Source organism: Gobius niger (assembly GCF_951799975.1).
Source record: "Gobius niger genome assembly, chromosome: 18".
NCBI lineage: Eukaryota > Metazoa > Chordata > Actinopteri > Gobiiformes > Gobiidae > Gobius > Gobius niger.
The window spans coordinates 15,050,412-15,066,766 of record NC_136869.1 but is presented as its reverse complement, the minus strand read 5'-3'; the positions used below and the strand labels follow the sequence as shown (position 1 = coordinate 15,066,766).

General features: G+C 42.3%; 1 protein-coding gene across 2 annotated transcripts in view; it reads left to right on the top strand.

Moving 5' to 3' along the window:
- The window catches only part of sema5a (sema domain, seven thrombospondin repeats (type 1 and type 1-like), transmembrane domain (TM) and short cytoplasmic domain, (semaphorin) 5A), a 174,403-nt gene that overhangs the window by 99,896 nt on the left and 58,152 nt on the right, over nucleotides 1–16,355 (top strand). For both annotated transcript variants that reach the window (XR_013793838.1, XM_079575795.1), the window contains exons 11-14: nucleotides 2,552–2,759; nucleotides 6,712–6,829; nucleotides 12,478–12,662; nucleotides 13,033–13,176. Coding sequence is in view for 1 of the 2 variants with exons in the window: in XM_079575795.1 (XP_079431921.1) it covers nucleotides 2,552–2,759; nucleotides 6,712–6,829; nucleotides 12,478–12,662; nucleotides 13,033–13,176 (655 nt within the window). In the remaining variant the exon portion in view is untranslated. The remainder of the gene's footprint in view (nucleotides 1–2,551; nucleotides 2,760–6,711; nucleotides 6,830–12,477; nucleotides 12,663–13,032; nucleotides 13,177–16,355) is intronic.

Sequence of the window (16,355 nt, the reverse complement as noted above, 5' to 3'; positions counted from 1 at the left end):
AGGTTTTCAATTTGTCATCTGTACGGGGTTATTTTAGAATTGAGTATGTTTCACCTCTCACCACATGAGGCGCTGTTTGTAGAGGCATTAAGACTTTGCTACAAATGATAAGCTGCTGATGAAGCCTCTTGGCAAACAGCGTCCTCAATTCCAAAACAACCCTGCACTGATGAAATTGGCTTGAAAACCCTCTTCTGTGGGTATTTTTTGTTATATATGCATTATGCATGGTGGTATTGGAAGCTGCAGTAACTCAGTTGCCCAAGCAGCCATTACAATAACAGCAACACTTTTACTAAACTTTTAGTGAGAGTAGGAACATCAGTAGGTAGTTATATTTGTAAAAGTCTGCTATAGTCCAGTATTTAAAATTTGAGTATTAAAAATATTTACATCATGCGGTGTTAGAATTGCCAGCCATTTTCTTCCGCTTTATCTGGGGCCGGGACGCGGGGGCAGCAGTCTGAGCAGAGATGCCCAGACTTCCCGAACCACGCACACCTCCTCCAACTGTTCTGGGGGGACCCTGAGGTGACACCAGGCCAGCTCGGAGACATAGTCCCACCAGCGTGTCCTGGGTCTTCCACAAGGCCTCCTCCCAATAGGACATGCCTGGAACACGTCCCGAGGGAGGAGACCAAGAGGCATCAGGAACAGATGCCCGATTCACGTCAGCTGGCTCCTTTTGACGGGAAGGAGCAGCAACTCCACTCCGAGTTCCTCCCGGGTAACTGAGCTCCTCACCCGATCTCGAAGGATGCGCCCAGCCACCCTGCATAGAAAACTCATTTCAGCCACTTGTATCTGCGATCTTGTCCTTTCGGTCATTACCCAAATTTCATGACCATTGGTGATAATAATAGTTGGAAAAGTAGTTGGAAAAGTGTTAAATATAAATATACACAAAGAATCCCCACACCTTTTTTGCATTCCCCTGAGTATATATTTTTAAATGCCATACATACTCCTCCATCATCATATTATGATAGTAGGCAGCGCTGATAGCTAACTGCATTGCACCTCCTTCTTGTCAGTAGTCTGTTTGATCACGAAAGTACCACAACATGCGTGGAGCCTCCTAGACATGAGGGGAAGGCCTCCTAGACATGAGGCCTCATCAGTCTGCTTTGTGATGTAACACGCTGTATGGGGATTACGTATGGAGCTTACCCACTTCACAGCATTAATGTGCCGTGCACCTACAGGGGAATGTCAACAAAATCTTCCCTTGTATCGACTGCTACTTTAGGCCGTGTCTCTCTCTCTTGCACACACAAACAATGGCGTTCTCGTTTGGCTGTGCTCTACTTGCCATTTTCCTTTTAAAAACCTCTCTTCGTTTGCATGGGGTTGAGATCAATGCAGCGCCCGAGTGAGGCTGCCCGCCCTAAGCCTTCCCCAGACACCGAGAGAACGCTAATAAAAAGATCAGAAACGCTGCCAAGACTGTCGCCCCGAGTGGACATACTGTGCCTAATCACATGTATTATTAACACTTGGAGACATCCAGATTGTGACGGCTGCAATGGAGAAATTGATATCTTAATACAAGCAAAAAAGGAAGCCATTGTAAGCTATTTTTATTTGCTAAATAGATCGCATAATTACCATTTTCTGATTCCATTGTTAGTGTCATCCTAAATACGGCAAGTTTGTGTCGACAATTAGAAGAAAAAGGCCTCAATTCTAATTCTAATTCCTTAAAGAGGAAACGTTCACAACATCTGAGGGTTTCAACTGGCTGGTGGAGACTCAAAAGCAGGTTGCGGAACCATTTTCAGTGGGTTGCAAGCCTTTGCCAAAATGAGAGAAGTCAAAAAGTTTTGGTAGTTTTTGGGATAGTCAGACTAATGATCAAAGCCTAAGGCAACAGAACTTTGTGCCTGTCCTCGTTGCACAGTTAAGAATCACTGCCATGGCTAGTTATCCATGGCTGCAAGACTTTCCTCTGGCTGGTGATCGGATGGTTAGGATTTCAAAATAGGGTACGTCTCCATCGGTTAAATCTTGACGTACTCTCACAATGAACCATATAGTTAGCGCTGCCTTGCCTCCACGACCTTCCCATTTGCCACCAAACTTTCAACTGCATTAGCAATTCACCCTTTTCCCCTGGCGTTGCACGTCTTCTAATTACTTTTTCTTCACCCAGGGGATGCATGCGTAATGGATTATGTTTGTTTAAGCACTTCAGGAAGAAAATGTGCACCTATAACGAATTCCCACGGGGCCTCTGCCTTACACGGGGATTTAAAAATAAAAAAGGTCAAGGTGTATTCGCAATGACATGGTTTCCGCCACTGCGTTGGTTTTGAAGTGGTTTTACTTAGGTTGGAGAGAAAAGCAAAAGTAGGGCATAGAAATTAGATATTCTGTTGCCATGGCGATTTCTTTGTTGTGTGGAAAGCCTTACATGATGATGACATAAGTAAAGCCTCGGTGAGAGCGACCTTTTGTTTGATTTATTGTTCAAAAGAATGGTTCACTTCAAGTTCACGCTGAAATGCCACATCAAACTTGTATATGTAACAACACAACCACTTGTTTTCAGATTACGGCACCATCCGCAAAGTTCTCTCGCCTCTCAACCAGTCCACCGGCAGCTGCCTATTGGAGGAGATTGAGCTGTTCCCACCCAGGAAGAGGCAGGTCATCCGGAGTCTGCTGATCTTGCACAGCCGCAGCGAGCTCTACGTGGGCGTGCGTGACCAGGTCATCAAAATCCCACTCAAGAGATGCAGCTACCACAAGAGTCGAGAGTGAGTAATCAGGAGAGAAAAACTTTAAATATCCTCTTTAAGAAGGTGTTGTGTGGGTCCTCTGCACTTAAAATGGCCTTTTCTTGTAATGGATGCTGTCTGGTTATGGCGATGAGCTATTTCAAGCAGGCTGCTGTAAATGTATTGTTCAGGCACCAAGTCACCAGTTCAGACCTTACTCAAGTACATCCTGTCATCTCGATTGGACAGTTCCCACACAAAGTGCCACCTCAAAAAATACTTTACTTTCCAAGTACCACTCGGCCCATATCAGGATCAAATCAAGATCACTCTAGGTCAAATATAAGGCACTCGAGGGCACATTGACACAAATTACAGTGACTGGCTCGCTGTGGTAAGGCCACTTGAAGAAAGGCATACGGCAAATTATCAAAATTACAACATACCTGAACAAAAAAAGTGGCCACCTGGGTTTAAATGACTGTTATTATCTTGGGTTTCTGCAGTTGGTCAGGTCTAGGTTCAGCAACACCATGCGCCCAAAGAATGAGATCCACTGAACATCCAGGATGACCAAGATATTCCATCAATGGACTTCTTCTTCCCTGATGGTGCAGGGTTATGCCAAGATGACAATGCCAGGATTCTTTAGGCTCAGATTTTGAAAGGGCGGTTTAAGGAGCATAAAACATCACACATGGATTAGTCACTACTGAGTCCAGATCTGAACCCCATTGAGAATCTTTGGGATGTGCTGGAGAAGGCTTTGCCCAGTGGTCGCACTCTCCCAGCGTCAATACAAGAAGCTTATTAAAACAATGCCACGGCGAATGCATTCTGAAATAAATGTTTCAGTCAGTCCAACAAAATGTTAGAGCGTGTGGCCTTTTTTCTCCGGTGGTGACCTTTACTTTGGTAAGGCAGTGTAATTTGCCACATTTTGGGATATTGAATATACTTTACAAATCATTGAGACATTATCTTGTTTTATGAAGCATTCCAATGATTGAATTGATTATCATGGATTTAATTGTGAATGTGTCGAACCACCAGTGCTAGTCTAATCTAGCGAAGACCAGATACCTCTTGAAGTCATAAATCCACCTGTCCTCGCCTGTTATTGCCATTGACCCACCATTCTCTCCTCCTCTATTGCCTGTTTATATATCAGATTTATCGAGCTTCTGTCTGCTCTGGAATATGCTTCCGTCAAAGGCATAAATATTGGCAAAAGAAGACGGAGTGAGATCGAGGCGTGAAGATTCAGCACCAGATTGGGTTGCCATCCATCACAGACGGGCGAGAATAGGAATCACACCTGCCTGGGTTATCTCACGCACAATAAGGCCTTATCAGAAGAGTTAGGGCTGTGGCTTACAGCTGTTGCACTGAGAAATACGCCGCAATCGTTATGGCTTCATCATCCCCAGCTCTGTTCTTTGGAAAGAAAAAACAAAATAAAAGAGCAGAGCCTGAGGAGCTATCAGGGGCAACTCTTTGAAATGTCACATCTGAGTTATTGTGCGGTTAGTCCAGTGTTTCATCAAACTGTGGGGGACGCTGGCAGCACGTTCTTCCGGGTATTGACTTAATTTAATTTCAGGCTTGGATCTCCTGAGCCCTGGTTTAGACTTTGACCCCCGTCTTTTGTTTTAGGTGAAGTAGAAACCAGTGAGGGTATGACAGTACGACACAGAGATCCAAGACAAAAAAAAGTTAGCAGCCATTAGATCATTTTTTAGCCTCTTCTCTGTTTTTTTTGTCCTTATGTCAGACATGAGTAGTTTATAGTCCAGCCCTTTATGGACCATTGAAAGACAAGATATGCTTTTGGTCTTTAACTGAGAGTATAGTGTTTCTTCTCACTAGACTATACAATGATTAAAGCCCTCTCGGCCCCTTGAAAGCAGGTATCGCCTTCCCTTCTCATTATGCACTACGTCACCTTGTCCCAACAGATACTCTCCATAACTCTTCTTCCTCATGCCCCCTCTACACTAGACATTACGTCAGTCGCCTTTGCGTCTTTTCAAATGCCTGATTCATGTGACCTCAGTCCTTGCACGAGCACCACAGTGGCCCTCACTAGTTCATTATTATGGAAGGCACACGTCACCTTTGTTTATGTTTCACCGGGGGCATGGCAGGCCAAGTCGAAGTCAGAAATATGTCACTGAACTGTCACTACTGCTGCCTCAAATTTACATGAAGACGGTAACAAGCTGAGCTTGTGTTTTACTCAATATACAGAGGCAGACATCTTAGCCACAGGGAGTTGTCGGATGGATAAGAATGAGAAATAATCTCTGTTTGTCCTTAATACGTCTTGCATTTGAAATATTGGGCAATATACAAACAACCTCTGTTCCTGCAGTTGTGTACCTACTTGTTTTCTTACTCTTGATATTTGTTATTGCATACAGGGGCACTTTACATTGCAGCCATAAAACGTAGCACTATAATAGATGACCTACAGCATATGGAGATCCATAAAACAACATAAAAGTCAGTAATTTTTCCAAGATAGAAAGTTTATATACTTGAATGTGCGAATCCTAAATGAAGAGCACTGTCTCAGGGGTCATCGTTTAGTATAGTTTAATTAATAGTTTAATAATGTGTTTTATTGTAACCGTGTTTAATAAGTTTTATTTTTAAATCCTAAAAGCCCCCTATGGACAGGTGTTGAAAATTAGCACATGTGCTATAACACCTTAAACAATGCATCTGGTTCGTCCAATGTAATTGCTATGTCCATATTAAATAAATAAATACATGAAAATAAAATCTGGCATAATGCAACACAGACCAAGCAATTTTAAGTGTCTTTCTGTGAGTGTGTTTATATGCAGTCGAGTATCCAGGTTATTAATGAGGGTTTTAAGTTTCCTGGTTTTGTCTGGTTCATGTAAACACAGAATCCTGTTTTCAGTTTCCTGGATAAGCTAATATCCAGGTTATTAAAAACCAGGATATTCTCACTAGGATAAACCACAGTATCCTGAGCGTGTGGAAACTTTTGAAACAGATTTGACAGGAGCAAATCTGGTACCTCGGCTTTTAAAACTCTGAAAACTAAACACTGAAGTAACCTTAAAAAGTACTTATTTGCTCCGTGGTGTCTCCGGTGAAAGTCAGTGCTGCTCTCGGACCAAACCAAATGTCTTTTTCTTTTCAATTCTCACGTCTGTCGCTGAAGCTGGGAAAAAGCTCTTCTGTTATAAGTGCTTCCTTGGATATTTGTTATCCCTGTGCCAGAGAAATGTCTGAAAAAGTCATGCGTTTGCAACATTGCTAAAGTATTTAGCTCATTACCATATTTGTCATTAGCTCTGCCCCTCTCGGGCGTCTAAATATCCAGAATACTGTAGTTGCTCATGTAAATAGGGACATGAGAGTCCTGGTTTCTCAGACACATGTAAACATCATAATCCAGAATATTGTCATAACCAGGATATACCTAATAACCAGTTTACTTGAGCATGTAAACACACTCTGTGTCGCTCACACTCGTTTCCCAACTCCAAGTCAAAGTTAGAATCAGTAATTGAGCCCATCCAACATTTCAAATTGTTTAGATGAATAACGTTAGGTGTCATTTTGATATAAGTGACCCGACACTATGTAAAACACTTCACTTCACACTTCAGCTTGTATTTTTAGTTTTACACCTCTCGCCTTTACCCGATGGTTGTAGTTGCATCCCCTCAGTGTAAATCTCACAGTCACTAATGTCCTAAGATGGCCTTTTTCTATTCGTTATTCTAATCCTCCCTTTTGCTGCTGTGGTATTTCCTCCAGTTTCCTAGCTTATCTTTCTCATTTCCTCCTCGCATTCTTCTTTCATTTTACCCCCCCTTATCTGCTCACTTTATATTCCTCCTTTCCAACGTCTCGTCTGTTTGGTGTTGTAAGCCGCCGTTTGATTCATCTCTGTTTCGTATCATGACAATATAATATAAGCTCATTACATTCAAACTTCTTCCTGCAGAGCGTGCGTCGGCGCGAGAGACCCATATTGCGGCTGGGATATGCTGTTGAAGAAATGTACCACCCTCGAGGAGAGTGTCCGGATGAGCCAATGGGAGCAGAGCATCTCCAAGTGCCCTGTAAGTACCATTGCGATACTTTAAAATCTGTCTTAAATGTATTGCGGCCCATTTACTTGTTTGCCGGTCGTAGCTTGACTTTTAAAGCTAATAGAAAGCCCAATTATCTCCCCTTGGCATCTTCTGTCTCGACACCCATCTTGCTTCTTCTTCTATGAGGGCTGCAGCCTGTTCAGTATTCTCCTCTTACTTCTGCAACTTACAAGCAAGTGCGGCTATAAACCAGAGATCGAAACGTAGTGGTGCCAAAGAAAAGTGTCTGGGGACTGAGCGAGTAGACTTTAAAAGAACACTTTAGGACTCTGGGAGAGATTTGAACGCTGTGCAGTCATTCATTACAATTGTTTCTTCATTAGCAAACGTCACCCCCCACTTTTACAATTAATTTGTTGTAAGTAATTCAACTATGAAATTAGAAATGTTCATATTTTCTGAAATATTTAATATAGAGAAATATTGGCAGCTTCTGAATGAAATAAACCGGTGGCCTTGGTGTAAAGTGGGTAAAGAAAACTGTTGGTTGTAATGTTAAAGCAGTACCAAGTAACTTGTTTACCTTAATAAATCCTTTTCGTGGTCCCTCTGGGGGTAATACAAGTGTTAATGGGATGATTGGGGGGTCTTTCATCTCCCCCTGGTGTCTCTGGCCAGAAAACCACAATTGCAGCTTTGCCTGCACCGGGTCGGAGGCACAACACACACTAATGGAATCACGAAAAATAAGCTAACAGGCTAACGGGCAAAGCTAACTGCGGGCTGGCGCCACTTAAACAGTATTTACAGCCAAGTTTGAGTGAAATAAAATGTTCTCCATTGTGTAATTGGATGTACAATATCCCTCTCTATCTGTCTTTTCTGTCAGCGTAGTATTTATGCTCACGGAAGATTAATGAGTAAAAAAGTGGCATGAGTTACTTAGTACTGCTTTAACTTAGCAACATCAGAAATAGTCCAGGTTGCTCCAGTGACATTGGTTGTCATAGTAGCAGCACTGATGAATGAAAGGTAAGGTGCTTTGTTATGGCATACAAGTAGCAGTACAAAACATTAACACTGATAGTCATATTAACCTCTAACCCCCCAGTGCATTTCTCCAGTTCAGTTTTACCCAAATCTAAAAGCTTTTGGGCTAACTTGGATAACTTTTTTCTGTTGTGTTGTCACCATGTTTTTGTCACATTTTTTAAGCATTTTTGTTGCTTTTTCATCATTCTTTAGTCATATCGTTTGTCGATTTTCCACTGTGTCATTGTTGCTTTTCTGGCCCGTTTTTGCCAATCTTGCCAATCCAAGCGTTTTTTTCAAGAAGCTTTTAAATTTGGGCAATGCCAAACTGGAGAAAATGTGCTTGGTTCAGGCAGGGATTAAGAGGATAATGTAATGTTCATACGTGTTCACTTTGTGGCTAAGGGGGAGCCATTGTGCATCTGTAGCCTTCTCATGTGCTTCATTTTCAAGGGAATACTTAGCACTAGAGTGGCCAAGTGTCCGGCGTCATCTGTTAGCAAAGCTGTGGCAGGGAGCTGGCAAGCGCTGCCTGCACATACTGAGTCCATTAAGACGTACAAATCTGCATGCATCTCCATGTCAGGCCCATATGTTGCACATGTGCATGTTTACATATGCATGGACTAGTGACTCTCAAGTGAACGGGCTACTGCCTTACATGTTTGTTAATTTCTCTTTTGTAGTTATTAGTTATGGAAATCTAAACCATGCCAGCTTGACTCGAAACAACGTGAATTAATTTAAGCCCTTTAGAGCAAGCAACAGTGTTCTTGGAGCCGATAAGAATGAAATAGTTGGGTGAGGAATTGTAAAACTTATATGCCAAGCATGAAACCAAAAGCCTATTCAGATCTGCACCGTGTCTACAACAATTTATAAATGTCATAGTGTTCTTTCATTGAGCTGGATCCAGTGCCTTGGGAGACGAAAAACAGAATATTTGACCAATGCACACACATCATGAATAAAAATCAGTTACCCTGATCGCACCAAGAACTGTTAGAAAAGTGTCTGCCTCACATTCCTTTGGTTTTAATCCATTGATCAAGCGGCATTCATCTTTCTTTACAATGAGCCGCGCTGCCAGACATCAAGTCACCACGTTCGTCATTAAAGGTCAATGTTCAGTTGAAAAATCTAAAAATCCTTGTAGCTATGTACGTATGAAAACAGTCTCATAATGAACCATTCTGTAGCAGAACATTCAAGGTTGGTGCGTGAGTTGTATAAAACTGTAGCACATATCTTTCCTTGTTTGCAGGACTCCAAGACGTTGAAAATGCAGTGAGTGAGAGCGATATGGAAGGAAAATTATTGGATTGGCTGTTTGTGACTTTCTGGGGAAGATTGTGATGCTGGCATGGTGTCAATATTTAAGGAGCTTCTATGTGTAAGATCTTTTCAGAAGAATCCAGTGCATCATTTTGGCTGTTAAGAGTATGGGCAGGTTGCTTCTGTTTGTAAAAAGGAGGGCTTGTGGTAGTGGATAATAATAATGTCAAGAGTGTGAGGAGGTTGTCTGTCTATATTGTCAAGCAAATCATCAGTGGGTTTTGCTCAAATTCCACGGAGGATTTTGGAGAGGCAAATATTAAGAAGTGAGAAAAAGACTCTATATTGAGGCCGAGTGAATGAGAAGCCAAAGTATCAGCCACGGGCAAAGCTAAACTGTGGGCTAGCACCACTTAAACAGTATTTACAGCCAAGTTTGAGTGAAAAAAATTATCTTCATTGTGTAATTGGATGTGCAATATCCCTCTCTCCCTTTGTCTTTTCTGTCACCGTAGTATTTCCTCTCACAGAGAATGATGAAAAAACCTCAACTTGCTACGACACCTGCAGTGGCGCTAATGGCCTCTAGGGGCATGAATTACTTGGTACTGCTTTAAAAGAAGTTTCAGGAATGTGTTGGTTATTTGTGGTCTGATTCTCGAGGGACAACCTGATTGGACTGATTTCGGTATGAATGTTTGTCAATAAGTCTTTGTAATGCATTGCTGCACCACAACGGAAATGGAAGAGGGGGATGAAGAAGACATCCGATGGGTGGTGGTAGCACACTGTGGATATTTTGCCTCCGCCATTAAGCAACCAAATAATGATAGCAGATGAAGAAGTTTGTGGAGGGAGGAGTGTGGTTCGTGGCCTGATATCTACAGCATGAGCATGTTTGTAAACCCCGAAGTAGCACCGATGGTAAAAAGAATTCGTTTAGCACAAACTAATATTGTTTACTGGCAATCCAGTCTGCAAAGAATATGGTATGTGTTGCAGAAATATTACAATATGTTCAATGAAACTTAGATACAAAGCCTTTAATGTGTTGGAATGGTTTCTAGGCCCCTGCAGGACTTTCCATGACCATCAAACCACTACATTTTTGATGCTAATAGTGGGTATATTATATTGTATCTATTTATTTTTTCAGAGAAATGATTAGAGCCTAATGCTCCTGGGGAATAATAAGCATCTTCCGGCCATATCACTTATTGCCCCATCTGTAAGTGATAGGTGCAACAGATGTAATATTGGCCATTCCTTGCACTCGGGCCAACTCATCTCCTCAAAATTGGCCATCTTTGCCAAGCATTCCCAATCGAGGTACGCAGCAGCTTTCAATTACCAATAAAGGCAAGCGTATTTCGGCTTCTTCCAAAGCAGCTGATGTCCTTTCATTCTTTCAGTGATTTCTTTTTTTCCTATTCCGAACCGTTTCCTGAAAGGTAGCGGCGCCCGTTCTCATGTTATCTTTGTGCCTTTTTGTATTTAGCCTCGATGCCCTGGACGTCTGTGGTAATTCATCGCAGCTCGAGTAATGTCAAAACAGTCCCGCTGCATTCTGTTTTGCTTCAAATGTCTATTTATGCGTCGCCTTTTATTTCCTCATATTTCAGTCCTTTTTGAATGCGTCAATTCAGAGCATTCATTTTCTGGGAAACTCTTTTTCTCGCTCATCATATCCACAGACGATCCTCATATATCTTTCCCGTGTTGTTGCCGTGCCGTGTGTCCTGGTGACTGAACAATTTTGGATGTGTCGTGGATGCTCATAACGTGGCTATTTTTGCATCTGTTTGAGGGAAATTGATTTTTGAATCTGCCACATGGGCTTTGTTTCCCAAAGCCACCTAAGTTGTAATGTAATGAGTGCTTTCTAGAAAATCCATTATTCTCAAAATATTCCCTGTCAGCGTGGGGCTTGGTGCGGATGATGGCACACCTGTGTCTCATATCTCCCTGTTCTGTGAGACTTTTTAAATCAAATTTTAGCATAATATTTCAATACTTGTTCATATCAGGTTATCTGTACTTTTTTATTAAGTTATTAAGTAGAGATATTGTAACACTGTAGTACAAGGCAAGACTAAAATTGTAAATTGTAGTTAAGTGTCCAATAACAGTTGTTTCCTGTTATTTAACACCCTGTGTGCCATTGATACAGGGTGTCAGTGGCTCCGGGGTTAGAGTCATCTTCTTATGAGGGTAGTGGTTTAATCCCGGTTGTGGGAAAGACACTTCACCCAAATTCCCTGTGTGACTGTGACGTGTGAGTGATCGGCGTTGGTCAGAAAAGATCGTTTGTGAAGCAATGTCTCCGTCAGTCCAGATGTGCAATTAGACTTGTAGTGGTTTATTTCTTCGATCATTATGAACATTTCTAACACATGTCACATGTTTTTTAAAGATCTCGCACATAATACAAGAAGAAACATGTGCTTAGTATTTTAAGTGCTAAATGATGCCTGACCGAAAGGGTTTTAGGCCAAAGTCGAGAATTCTAATGCCTAACCCTATTTACAACTGTGACACTATACGATGGTAACAAATAAGCACAGAACTTAAACTTCAAAAATCCAAATTATGGTATGCATCATGAATGAGAGGGCGAGTGAGCGCTGCTGTGGGTTAGGTATCTTAGCCAGTCAGGTGCTCTTCCAGGATCCGTACGCCAAAAAGCTAGGTCTGAAGAAAAGAAAAAAAAGGAGGTCCGAGGCACAGCCGACTTATGAGTAAAAATCCTTTATTTTAACGAGGGGGACACAAATGCATCAGTCAAGCCTTCTATACTTCTCCAAAATATTTAACTTGTAGATTTTTTTAAATGCATGAGTAGTTTTGGAGCCCTGAAGTTTATTCATAGATCTACCCCTTTGACTGATACACACCTCCTCTTTGTATTAGTTCTCACCAGGGGTGTTTGTAGCTTACCTGTTCCTCTGAGGTTGTCTCAAGATTCTCTTGTTTGAAACTTCTCTGGTAAACATTGAGGAAGCAAGAGGTTGTGTGCTTTGTACATCACAACTGCTGTGTAAACATCAACAAGATCGTGCCATTTTAGGATATTTAATCTAATAAAAAAGTGGATTTGTTGGAGCTAGGCTTATTCACATCCTGGTCACCCCCAAAGACCTGTTCCTGCATCAGTCAGCCCAAGGCCAGCTTTATCAGTAACTTACCACCCAGTGTGGGGCATGAAAGACTAATAATCTTTTGTAGTGTTTGGGGAAGCACAATATACAGTAAATCTAAGTGGGTTTTATTATATGCACCTAAACATGCTGCTCATCCCACCCCTGGCTTTGATTTTAAATATTGGCTATGTCTCCATCTATTATACTATATACATTTTCCCTCCTCAGGTGCGTAATGTGACAGTGGACGGCGGTTTCGGCCACTGGTCCAGCTGGTCCACGTGCAGTCACAGTGACGGAGGAGGCAGTGCCGGCTCGTGCCTGTGCCGGACCCGAGCGTGTGACAGCCCGGCGCCCCAGTGCGGAGGACAGCAGTGCCACGGCATCAGCGTGGAGGTGGCCAACTGCTCCAGGTAATACGTCTGAACAGCTGAACTCCCATAGACCTCGCTTTGGGGCGAGGTCGTCTCTGCCCCCTTACACCTCTGTACAAAACGCCACATGTGAAATCCCCACTCACTAATTTGCCACATGCTACATTTTCAGAGGCTGCAACTCTGGTTTTACGTGTTGATTGGCTGTTTTTTTCACCCTTATCCAGCTCTCACCTACTGTTGACACTTTCTCCTGCCAATCCATTCCATGTGTTAAATCATGTTTTTGACAAAGAAGCGAAAAGATCTATCGATTCATGCCCCGCTGCAAATAAAGTTTTTCTGTTTATGCGAGGTTATCAAAGTTTGGGGATTTGTGGTGCTTAATGTTGCGTTTGTGTCTCCATAGAAACGGTGCCTGGACTCCCTGGACGTCCTGGTCTCCCTGTAGCACCAGCTGTGGCATCGGCTTTCAGGTCCGGCAGCGCTCCTGCAGTAACCCCGCCCCGAGACATGGGGGACGAGTGTGTGTGGGCCAGAACAGAGAAGAACGGTATTTTTGACACACGCACTCATATATCTGAAGTTTCGAATGGTCTGGTGAGGTAAAACCGTGTCTGCAAACCTGAGAGGTTTCTAAGCAACCTTCAAACCTTGAAAATAATCTATTTCTTCCTAGAAAGAAACAACATTTGAACACGACACAAAGAGAAATACAAAGCTGTCTTCGTAGGTGAAGTCAGGCGATGTGGGTACTGGGTCTCACGCAAATTAGATATTTGAAACCCACTCGCTCAGTAATCATTTAAATCAATTAGGGTAGTTTTACTGTTGGCTTAATTTTAGCACTGAATTTGATTGAGGGCAAACCAAGTCACGATAAATAAAAGATGAAGTGAAGAATTACAGAACACAACCATCTGTTGTCATAGTTACACCTTGAAGAGACTGCATAGGCTTCCGCTTTCAGAAATGAATCTCATATTGCATGCTATTTGCCTCTTTTCTTTGGACCTTTCTCATCTCCTGCCGCCATAACCTCCCAATCTGGCTCAGGTTTGGTGCTCGGCTTTGCCCTCCAACATTTTGGAAAGCAATCATTTTTTTAACATTGGAAAGGTACAATAGAAATGCTCAAGGAAAAGAGAAGACCCCATTTTATCAAGGCTGACGAAATGTATTAGTTAAAGGCCCTATGCCGGATTTTCTTTCCCTTTGGTGGAATAGTTTAGTTACCGTAGCAATAAAGTTACCTGAAAGTTGTGAAATGATGTTAGTAATTTGTAAACCTACAAGTGACAAAGTCTTTATGTTAGAAGTGGGACATTTTTTCTTAAATAGATACATTTAGAAGTAATTTACATCAAGGGTGTTTTTGCTCTTACTAAAGAAACTAATTGGTTGGCTACTTTTACCTCTACTTGAAAAAGATTTATTTAAAGTAACTTTGTTGGCTACTCTCCCCATATGTTATCAGAGTATGCCAACTCCTTTCTCAATCCGCCTTGCCTCTCAGTAATAGAGTGCAAACTACTAAACTGCACTGCATCGCTTCAAACAGCTTTTGGACGATTTTAGATTTTTTCCCACCAGCTTGTGTTCCTTCTTTTTAGTCCAGATTTGGTGCTTGTTTGATCTCCGCTGCTCTGAATACGCGCTTTGTTCAGCTGTTTAAAACACCTTAGGCCCATGTTCGAGGCCAGCTGTGAGGGCGGAAAAGATTCTGCCGAGAAAGAATAAAGGAGTGTGTTTTTCTGCGAGTGGAGAGTGAGGGAACGGTCACTTCACTGTGGCACGTGGTCATACCCTGTCAGCATTTTGGAGCGCGTTAGGCGTGTTGTGTGCGCCCTTTTACAGCCGGTAAACATGTTTAAGCAATTGAAGCCGCTCATAAAGGCTCCGTCAATCCGTTGTTAATAGAGTGTGAAATAGGTAGAATCCACTGTGCGGGCTTGAATTCAAAATGCGTCCCCAATGTTTGTCTTTAAAGGCCAAATAAGTCTTCATTTTACAGAGCGTGGAGCTGAAGTAAAAAGGCATCTCCAGTGAAGTTGTTGACGTGCTTGTTTGGATATATGCCCTATTCCCACAAATGTCCAGGCATATATTCGGAGCCCTTGTGTAAGCATATTTATTCAAAGTGAAGCGCAAAAGCTCAAAGGTCCACAGTCTTTCCTCTTTTTTTTCTTCTTCTACTTTGGCTATAAGTTCAGTCCCGATTGTTTTCCAGCGGCTTTAAACGCTAAATGTTCAGAGAGCAGCGATGCAAGCCACAGCTTTGGGCCTAAATCTGGCTTGTTAATGCCTGCATTTATGAACCTTCTGTTGGTACTATTTCCCTTAGCACGCCGACACCGTCCACCCTGCTTACTCAGCCTGTTGTGGATAATGAGCGGCCTCTTATAGACTTGAATGGCTGTGTTTGGGGTGGGGGGAAAAGGGACGATTAGATATTATGGGCCAAAAGCCTGTCTGAAAAGTGATAAAAGAGTGCGCGATTGTAATTTTCAAGCTTTAAATCATGGGTGTATTGATTTCATTGTGTTGTGCGGGAGAGAGCGTTTGGGAGTAGGTCTCAAGCAAGAGGAGCTTTAGTCTGTGCCGTCGAGAAGGAAATCAAAGGCTGCGTTCAAGTGCTTCTAAACGTCCTTTATTGCAAGCGGTACATTCAGCACTGATGCGTTTCGACCTTGTTCATGTCTTCATCAGGGCACAAAGAGCTTTTACTCCCATCCTTTACCCATTGATGCTCCCACTGGCTTCTACATTGACCCCGAGTTGGATGTTTTTGTCATCGTGCAGTCCATGTGTTTTACTTGCCTGGAGACGACGGATGTGAGATAAGCAATTGCGCAATAGAGTGGCTCATTGGCGGTCATTAGCCCAAATCTAAAAAGCAAGAAAGTGGCAATAGAGCGACAGAAACACAATATAAAAAGTTGACGAAAACGTGACGAAAGAGCGGCGAACAAAAACAAAAAAAGTGATGAAAACACGACGAAAAAAGCCATTGAAAAAAGAGAGAACACAACAAAAACACAGCAAAAGAGCGACAAAAACGTACCGGAAAAGCGACAATAACGAGACAAAAAAAAGAGACAAAAACGCGACGCAAGGAAAAAATCAACAAGAAAGAGCGACAACAAGATGACAAAAATGCACTGAAAAAGTGACCAAAACACACAAATGAGGCTGTAAGCTCCAGTCGAGAAGCTTTTAGATTTGGGTAAAGCCGAACAGGAGAAAATGCGCTTTGTTAACGGTGGGGGGTGGGGGGACAATTAATGAGTAAAAAACCGCAACATGCTACGACACCTGCAGTGGCGCTTATGGCCTCTAGGGGCATGAGTTGCTCAGTCCTGCTTTAAGAAGTTAACAATAATGCACATTGTCCTGAATAATATATCATAAAAACGTACCAAAAGCACTTGTTTCTAGTCCCCTCAGCAGCAAGAATGCATGGATTTCTTTGTGTGCAACTTTCCCTATAGAAAGAAACCACTCAACAATTACACAAAAGATACCTTGAGTCTAGGGTTTTCAACAAGCTATTTTTGTGCGTTCCCTTAAAGACAGGCACGTGCCTAACCTCAAGTGCAATAAAGCCTTTTAATAGTGGCATGCGTAAAAGATATAAAACATTTTATATGGCAGTCATAAGCCTCTGTGTAATTGTTAATGAGAAGTGAGTTATTAAGTATAGTAGACGCGCAGTAAACGTGTCTTGTAAAA